General features: G+C 28.4%; 2 protein-coding genes across 2 annotated transcripts in view; one reads left to right on the plus strand and one right to left on the minus strand.

Moving 5' to 3' along the window:
• Positions 1–10,093, minus strand: part of GlyRS (glycine--tRNA ligase) — a 16,242-nt gene that overhangs the window by 3,886 nt on the left and 2,263 nt on the right. Inside the window, exons 4-8 of the mRNA XM_014417328.3 lie at positions 6,861–7,026; positions 5,473–5,618; positions 4,744–4,893; positions 2,162–2,324; positions 1,565–1,729 (exon numbers count right to left, since the gene is read on the minus strand). Coding sequence (XP_014272814.1) covers positions 1,565–1,729; positions 2,162–2,324; positions 4,744–4,893; positions 5,473–5,618; positions 6,861–7,026 — 790 coding nt within the window. The remainder of the gene's footprint in view (positions 1–1,564; positions 1,730–2,161; positions 2,325–4,743; positions 4,894–5,472; positions 5,619–6,860; positions 7,027–10,093) is intronic.
• On the plus strand, positions 8,276–9,116 carry LOC106678656 (uncharacterized). The gene is made up of 3 exons (XM_014417336.2): positions 8,276–8,514; positions 8,601–8,696; positions 8,965–9,116. The coding sequence occupies exons 1-3, from the start codon at positions 8,398–8,400 to the stop codon at positions 9,064–9,066; spliced, it is 315 nt and encodes a 104-aa protein (XP_014272822.1). The 5' UTR covers positions 8,276–8,397; the 3' UTR covers positions 9,067–9,116.

Raw genomic sequence — 10,093 nt, forward strand, 5'->3', positions numbered from 1 at the left:
CTACCTCACAATGGTAAGTGGCCAGTGTAATAAATCAAATAATTATTACAAATACGAGGAGAAGATGGTTGGGGGAGGGTGCAGTCAAATCTAACACAAATAAGTTGAAGAAACTTACTTAATCGTGCCAACGTTTCGGCCAGAATTTCTAGCCTTCATCAGGGCTAAGAACAGAACAAGATAACAATCAATGAATACAGAAAATATAAACAGAGTGACATAAAGTAAATAATTGTACAGAATGGAATTAATTCCATTCTGTACAATTATTTACTTTTAGGCAGTATAGGACTCCAATTGGAGTCTTGGCCGAAAAAAAAAAAAATTACTTTGTGTCATTCTGTTTAAATTTTCTTTTTCATTTTCTGTATTCATTGGATGTTATCTTGTTCTATTAAAGTATTAAATAAGTTACTTCAACTTATTTGTGTTTTATTTGACCGCACCCTCCAACCATCTTCTCTCATAGTATAGTCATCCACGGTCAACTATATCTCATAATTATTACAAATAGTTCCTATTTGTGATTTAGCTGTAAGTTTGGTTGAAGTTGCACAGATCCAAGTGTTGCAGATGTGATCCAGATGTTGCAGATCCAAACATGCAATCAAATACTTTGGGCACTTGGTGTCTGATCACATGGGGTGAAACTACAGGATAAAATATCAAAAAATTTGACACTTAATTTTAATATCTAAACAATCTTGGCCCCAACAACAGGTTTTTCTTTTATTAGTTCTATACTCTCACACTCCTGGTAGTTCTGCATTAATGGTGCTTAATTTACTTACATGTCTGGAGGTACCTGCATTGTTTGAGTTGTTGTAGGTTGCTCTCTGGTGGTGATTTCTTGAGCTGAGCTGAATCCATAAATATGCAGTGTTTTACATCTTTAATAGTTGGCTCTTGCTATTGGCACATTTCGCAGGTATTTATCTTGTTTTGGTACAAGAGCTGAGATATTAATTTTTTTAAATTTAATATCAGGGTAAATGTAAATATTTGTTGATTAAATAAATGTTTTTTTATGAAGCTATAAAGGTTTTGAAAGAGTTCAGGAGTTGTTCTCCATTGTGCATTGGGCCTTGATATAAATTTAAAAACAAATTTGAGCAGACTATATTAGATAGGTGTAAGATCTCATGTGTATGTATGTTTTCAACAGTTATCTTCACCAAATAAATGCTTATATTCGAGCAACTTAATATTTCTTTAAAAGACTTGGTAGACCTGCGGTGGCTTTAACAGTAGGTCTATTTTAAGGACAACAAGTAAATTTCTATAGTTGCACAGATATTTAACATCAGTGTCGTATTAGCAACAAATTTTTGTTTGAACTTAAAAAATAAGTATGACATGGATTTTTCTTCTATAAAAAAATTGAGGTAGAACACAAAACTTCCTACTTTTCTCTTAGGGGTTAAAAGTTAAAGTAAGTTAATCAATTTTAATAAATAGTATTACATATTCACAGAAAAAATTAAAAACCCAAAAAAAAAAATTATAAAATTTTCATTCTACTTCTTAAAAGAGAAAATAATTCCAGTGTTGACATATTACTTACATAAGAGGTAAGAGCTTCGGCATCCCAACAATCACAGGCATAATGAGCCATCTCTTGAGACATGTGTTGTCTAAACCTCAATCTCTCAGGATCAACGCCAACGTTTAACAAATATAAATAAATTCGTGCCATAAAGTAACCTAGTGTTTCATTTGCGACAAGACCCTAAAAAAAAAAAAAAAAATCTTTATATACAAAAACTAAATATCCATTAACAGATTCATAAAGAATTTTAAGAACTATCTTCAAAGGATTACTGTGGCAAATAATGTTATCAAATAATAATCAAATTAAATGTATAGATGTTTATAAAAAAAAAATTAAAAAACACACAGAAAGAATAGTAACTACATTTTGGTTCTTTGAACAAAAAAAAAAATTGCAATAACAGCAGAGTACCAATAAAATTCAAGATATATTCTCTAAAAATTAAATTGGTAATGTTAAAAACTAATATCATTACCATCCAGTCCAACTGATGACTTCTGTAAACCAAGACAAATTTCAACAAAGCCAAAATACTTTAAGGAATTAGAACCATAATATGAATGGTTAATAAATATAATAAATGGGACAGGTTAAATTTAAAATGATTACCGAATTAACAGCTTCTCCTATTGTTTTCTTAGAAGGAGATTTTCCATCCATTTGATCACAGGCTGAATACAATAGCATATTTGTATTCTCAACACTTCCAAATTTGGGGTGATTTTTGTTTGATGGATCACAGAAATGTTCAATTTCAGCTAAGGTGAATTCTCTGAAAAAATAAAATAAAACTATTGAGTTGATTAGAAAAAAAATTGAATTTATAGGCTTACCATGATGGATTCTGACTACATGAATTACTAAACCCAAAGTTTATTATATAACAATTATTTATCAAACAACAATAGCATATACATAAATTAGAAAGGATTATTTAATAAGTGTAGGTATAATATAGGACACCAGATCACTAAGTATACTTTCAGTGATGTACATGAGGATCTCAGTGTGAGTGGCTACCTAAGTTCCAATTAGCCTTTTCTTGTTTTAACTAGTTTCTGAGTTTACTAAATCGCGTAACTATAGCAACCTAGATCAATGGTTCTCAAACTGCTTGCCGCAAGTTGCCACTTTCTCAAAATTTTACAAAAAGTAAAAGAAAAGAAATTGAAAACTATGAAAGTTTTTTAGCCCAATTAGGGTGCTGTGCTAAAAAAGTTTGGAACCGCTGACCTAGATTACTATGGTTTATTTACTTAGTTAGGTACTCCAATAACAAGTTAAAAATATGCAGCACTGGAACTAAGAATTTTATTGGTATCCAAGCAATTCTATGTCGAATTGTGATAAAATTTATAAAGTAATCTCATCTAAGAACAATATGCAAGCTGCTCATCCATCCAATGACCTATCACACTTTTAAAACCTGGATATCCACTAAACCTAAAGCCAAGAATCATCAACTCTTATTTCTGAAAGGAAAGGTCTCCAAAACAGAATAGGCAAGAATTAGAATTTGGAGGCAAAATCATGAAGAAAATGACAACTTGTATGAGGAACAGAAATACAGGTTGTGAATATTGGAAGGCTACATAGGCGAGTCACTTTAATCTAAAAAGGTAACAATTCAACCGAAACCCTTTACTGAAGATGCAAAATCAACCAGTTTTAAAAGTCTAACATTAGTCGAATTGAATTGATATATAAATGTAAAAAATATCTGTGTATATATTTAAAACTAACACTCATATTCTTAATTTTAATAAGAGTGGACTGAAATGAATTTTTAAAGTATCACAGCAACAGAAGGGAAAAAGAATTTTCAAAAATTCGATTTATTAAAGGAAGTTTCTATGCAAAAATGACCTGATTTTCATTTTTTTTTTAATAATTAAGGGATTTTACTTAAAACTAACTAGGTTAGTTTAAAATAAATATTACCTCGGCTCAAAATATTCTTTATTCTTTAAACAGTAAGAAATGATGAATTACACTGAACGATCGAGTCCTTCATAGAATCAGCACTGTATCTGCCCATTTCTGAACAGAAAGAGATCATTTCAATATATTGTCAAAAAGTGACAAATCCCGTATTTAAAAATATGTACATAACAACACCAAATTTACTCCTACCTTCAAATAACTTTTATTAAGACAATAACTATGAATAATAATTATGAAATGGCATTATAGAAAAATAAATAGTATAAACCAAGATTTAAACTTCAGGAAGCAAATTTAGATCAGTAGAATTTATGTCATAGTAGGCTTGTGGGAAGCTAAGAGCTATTATCTGATGATAGATGTAGTGAAGTATAGAAAAAAAATGAAGTGTGATAGTTGTCAATAATTCTAATGCCTAATAATCAAGAGAAAAAAAGTTTCTTACATTTATAGATTACAAAAAATGAAATTTTACGGTGATTTGCCAAATCAAGTAACAAATCATACTTAAACTCTAATACATGAAAGTGGTTCTGAAACAATCACTGAGTGGAGATGTGATAAATGTGTTATTTAAGAAAATATATCAATCACATAATTTAAGGAATGGGTTACCATCACAACAATGATATTACTTCCACTAGAATAAGCTCTTAAAAATAAATTAAGACCAAGAATGAACATATTTCTATAAGAAAAAAGAAATGAAGGTAGGTTTCTGAAAACTTGTGAAAAAAAAAATAAAAGTTTGTAATGCAGACCAGCATTGTTATTTATCCAGGAGCTGAAAGAGCTGAGTTGAAAACAGAAAGTTAGCATTTCAGAGTGATAATGACAGGTATCAATTGTACCTGTCTATAACATTTAATTATATATGAATTAAATAAATTTAATTATAACAGCTAGTGACATTCCAAAATCAGGGCACTCAAAGCCATTGGAATAGTTGGTGCAAAAAATACCATCAGGTGACAAGAAGTTATAACAAATATATTGATGAAATACTTAATTGGTAAGTAAAAAGTAAAAAAAAAAATCTGACTTAATTAATACTCTATTATATTTTAAAAAAGTTTATAAGCAAATGATTAAGTCCTCTAAATCATCAAAACAAAAACCAATAAATTAACAATATAAAGTAAATAACAAGACACCCACATTTATTAAATAAATACAATTTTATTAGATAATGATTGATTGAAATTATATAAAATGAAAATTATTAGTTGATAAGATAATAAACTAACCTTACTCTGATGAGACCAGATCTAGGTGAAATTTCATTACGAAAAGCATTTCCAATTTGTGCAGCCGAAAAAGGAAGCTTCCCCTGGTTGAATTCCAATAACCGTTTAAAATTAACAAACATACCTTGTGCTGTCTCAGGTCTCAAATATCTTTAAAAAACAAAATCAGGTCATACATCAACAATTCTGTATGGATATTTAAATAAAGGTTTCTTATGAAACTTAGCATATGAATGGAACATGACAAAAGAATCTAGAGGCATTCAATTACGTACTTTCAAAGAGAGAAACATTCACAAGAGGTATAGTCAATAGGTGAAATGCTTGAATTTATATTAGTTACAGAAATAATCATACTAATCTCAGGTTTCTTTATTTTATTGGGCGTACATGAATCACAGCTATATAAATCTATACAAAGAATATCATTCATTAAAATCACTCTTTTTGGTATTATATAAATGTTTTTAGTATTATCATAGTTTAAGTTGATTTCAGTATAAATTGTGTGATGGAATGATGGAATCAGCATTTATGTTAGAAGATTCTCGACGAGAAACACTTAATTTCTGATAGAAGTAGTCGGATTGAATTAGAAATGAATAATTATATATGTCTTGAGGAAGACCAAAGGATTATTTATGAAGTGGTTAGGTCAGAGATGGGATGAATACTATGAGACATTAACCCTGTTTAACTAAAAAATACAAACTTGGAATAAGTACAAACCCTTTAATAAGGCCTGATGGTCCAATTTGGGTAGAAAACATAAGGTTGAACTCTATAGGTTCGGAGAGATCATTTCCAGTAAGAGGAGACTTAATATTAAATCTTTTCAATAAGGCTGCCATCTCATCTTTAGTCATTCCATCAAGCTAAAAAATAAATTTCCACTGTATAATAAATCTCTATATTTATCACTTATGTGGCTTGAAAATTTAAAACACATAACAACCAATTACTCAATAACAATGTAACAGACTTAGCACTCAAATGCTTAAGAGCTTGTTAAAGGACAGTAGGCAGGACCAATGGTATCCCCAATCCGGAAAATTGACCTGTCTGAAGTTTAAGAGGTTAGCTATTGGATTATATCCTTAATTGCAAAGGGGATGCACAGGAGACTAATTATAGTCTAGATAGTCAGACAGCGATTGGTGAATTCAATAGTTACACAACTACAAAAAAGAGTTGTAAAAATCTATCAAGTCATTTTTACCAATCTAACATATATACAAAGATTCAGTAATATTAGGCGATGAAAAGGCCCATAGAATATGTTAGCAATGCATGTTATTTGCATCTGAGCTCAGGAATGGAATAAGTCTAAGCTATACATAATGAAAATCAAGTTAGCCTTAAGGATAAAAACAAGATTATGGAAGTAGTAATTTTTTTCAGCAGTTGGTGTCAATGAAATCCTAAAATATTAATTGGAATTATGGGTCTGAAATAAAAATTAATAAGAAAATTATGATGTATCGGAATTTAAAATGTAAAAATATAGTAGAAAATTACAAAGACATGTAGTTATACTGTCAAGAACAAAAATGATGGGAAGCAATAAAATAACCAAATTTATTTAAATGGTTTGAAATTCCCTCGACAATGGATTTTCTAAAATATTTGCACAAATACCAAAGCCACTTTCGTGGTGGCCAGCAATTTATAATAAATATTTTTCTGAAGGAATTTTTTTTTTATTCTTCAAGCTAAATTCACATTTGACCTTCAAAAATAATTATAGAAACAACATAGGGTACTTAAATTTTTAACAAAATGAGATACACCAATGAGACAGACCATTTTTTTTTTTACAGTTTAGTAAAGGAAATTCCACCCGATGATACTAATAAAAATAAATAAATATGTATATTTTTCAAGTGATATATAAATACATATACATATATATGGCTATCATCATCTGTTCCCTTTTATTGCATGACGGTGAGAGACTCCTCCTTATACAGCCAACTCCATGTATTGCTGTCCTCATCAGTAAACATTTATTTTAGTTACAAGAGAAGACACAGACTAACTTTGGGAATGAATAGAGTTAGGTAACATACCAAATTCAACTTTCTACATAAACTATAAATAAGACAAAAGAAACTTACCTTAACAATGATATCTCCGATTTCGTCTTTTAAAGTGGCTGGCATTTTAGGATCAGCAGCTTGTTTTTCTAAGGCTGACTTAATCAAATGATCAAGCCTAAAACATTCACCCGATTTCATATCCTTTACCATCAAATCTGCAAACCGTTCCACGTGGCCAGAAGCCCTAAAATGAAATATTTAAGTTTTAAAAATTGAGAACATAGAACCAATAATAATTTTATATGAATGACTAGACAATCATGGAGTTAATTATCCATCCATTATTTTTTATAGTTTGTATTTGATTTGGGATAACAATCTCTTTTCTGTACTAACATTCATCCTGTACTAACAAAAGAACTTTAAGATTTTTAAAATGTTCTTTCTGGATAATAAGTTTGAAATTATCAAAAATATTAATCAAGACTCAAGAAACAAAAACAGAATGTCCTTTCACATCAGTAGCAAATCCGCATGTGTTTTGTGTTCTTTCTACATCGAAGAGAAGGAAAATTAAGGATATCACAAACTCTTAGCAAAATCTATTCTGATTCAGATAAAAATTTGGACAAAATCATTTTGCAGTGAAGAACTAACTTCAAAGCTCTAGAACTCAGTGACCAGAAGCAATTTGATTCAAATCATTTCAGAGTTAGATTTATACCAAAACACACATTCATCTGGAGCTCCTAATATAATTAACTATGCATGTAATAATTTAACGCTACAATGCAAATTTTTTTAAATATAATTAATCATTTTTTACATAGATAAAAGAAATTTGTTTAATAATAAAAATAAACTATTTGTTAATTTATAATTGACATTAATTAGTAGTTCACTAATTATTACTGGTAATAATAATGTAATTGATAACAATAATTTTTTTTTTTATTGATAATTATAAATTAGACAAGTATGATCGGTATCAAAAAGAAAAGACTGCACCTGAACCAGAAAGGTGCAGTCTGGAATGGGATAAAGTAATAAAGATCCTATACTAAATTGTCAAGTATTCAAATACAGCATAAAAAATGTTTCATTTAATTATATCTGGCAAATTATTATTTTAATTAATGTATTAATTTAATCAGTAGAATAGTGCTAATTTTTTTTTAATAATTTATGTTTGTAAACTGGGCGCTTACCTCCCAAGGGAGAGGCTTTTATCTTTCTAAAGAATAGAGATAAAGCTATTATTATTATTATTTTAAAAATTATAATACTGGAAGAAATATGATCATATGATGTGATTATGTCTGATGACCTCTAAAGTATAAAAAAAGTAATGAATATAGAGAACTGTAGTAAAGATAAAATAAAATAAATATAAATTACACAAAAATAAAAGATCATCAATGGAAACAATTACACATGTAAAGTTAGTAATTAACTTGATCAACATTTTAATTGTATAAATAAAATTTACAGATGATATCTGTAGGGTTAGAATGCATTTACTTAGTTGACAGTTAACACCTGATATTCTAAAAAAATTAAACTATTAGTTTTGTTTTAATGTAAGCGATTAAATAAGAACAATTAAAATTAAGAAATGTCAAATACAACCAAGAAACGTAGCTCTTCCTCTAAATTAACAAAAGATAGGAGACTGAAAAGACAGAGAGCAAGGGACCAATTGAATGCAGAACTAAAAGATCTCATTAGTAAGGTAATGTAGAAAAAAATTTAAACTCGAATTAATGCTAATCATAAAAATTAATATCATTTTTTTTTTTTAATATTCACATTTCACAGACCATTAATTACATACAAACTGCTAGAGATCCCAATGATTTGGTACGCATAGATTTGGTAAATAATGAAGATAACATCGACTTTAGAATTAAAAAGGTATGACAAAAAGAAAAAAAAAACTCAATGATTTTTTTGGTATAATATGATATCTTTATTATAAGTAACAGAGTTTTATCAGACACTCCAATTTTTCACTAATACACATGTTTAAATAAAAAAAAATATATTTAAAATAATAATAATAAAAAAATTTCTTTATAACTAAAAGGTTATAAAATTTTTTAAATATATTGTGGATTTTTAAAACAAGTACAAATAATTTTTCTTAATTTATTTAATTTAATATTTTAATTATGTAATTTAGATGGCACAAGTTGCAGTGGAGCATGTACTCCAAGAAAGATCAATTCAGAAACTAGCAGATGACTTCTTGAAAAATATAAGAGACGAAACACGTGGCTCTTGAACTTATTGTTTCATCCACTGAAAATATACTTTTTAACATAAATAATAAAATGTCCACTTTGTTCTACCTATTATTAGTTATCTATATGTTTTTAAAAACCAACAATAAATAAAAAATGTAATTTTCTTAAAACGTTCATCTTTGACTGGAACTGACAGTAAATAATACATAAAATACCCCGACACAATTGATATAAGTTATCACCTACTTCAATTTGATTCTATAGTTTAATATTATGTGTCTTTTATTGGAGTAAAAATGTTAGTCAGTTGATGACCACACCATAGTTACTTAACCATTATTTAATGTAATGGTTAGTTACCAAAGAAAGTTGTTTTAATTCATGGAATAGTATATGAGATAATATGATAACTAAGAGGATTGATTACCTAAGCAAAGAAAAAAATCACCTAAATCGGACAAGTATTCAAATATTGGGAAATATATAGCAAATTTTCGATATTACCTATATGTATGTATATATTAATAAAAATTTAATGTTTGCTTGTACTTATCTAAGATCTTTGAAAGTCCTTAACCAATTTACAAGGAGTTTCAAAATGTTTGGTGCTGTCAAGGGAAGGTGCTTAGCTACTTAAATCCTGGATTTATCCAGTGAATAAAAAGTTATGATCAAAATCAAACATTAATTGTGTATAAATCAAAATGTAAACAATTTGATGTGATAATGTGATCCTATTACCAATCCTTTTTGTCTCCTATTAAAAAATCAGCAAAGAAAAAAGTCACTTAAATCATACAGATTAAGCAATATTAGCAAATGTTCGGTATCACCTATCTATTTAGGTGATTAAGTTTTAATCTATTATTTGGATGGGGGAATAAATTGCCAACAAAACCAAAATAAATCATTGAAATTGGACAGTTATAAACAAATTTATAACTAGAACATATTAATCTGTACTTGAACGTTTTATTTCAACTGTATTGATATCAAACTGTTAATTGTGTTCATTTAATCTATATAATGTACTTACCCAAATCTAGCAAAGCTAAGCATTGATGG

Source organism: Halyomorpha halys, unplaced genomic scaffold, assembly GCF_000696795.3.
Source record: "Halyomorpha halys isolate HHAL.00 unplaced genomic scaffold, Hhal_1.1 Scaffold152.1, whole genome shotgun sequence".
In the NCBI taxonomy this organism is placed as follows: Eukaryota; Metazoa; Arthropoda; class Insecta; order Hemiptera; family Pentatomidae; genus Halyomorpha; species Halyomorpha halys.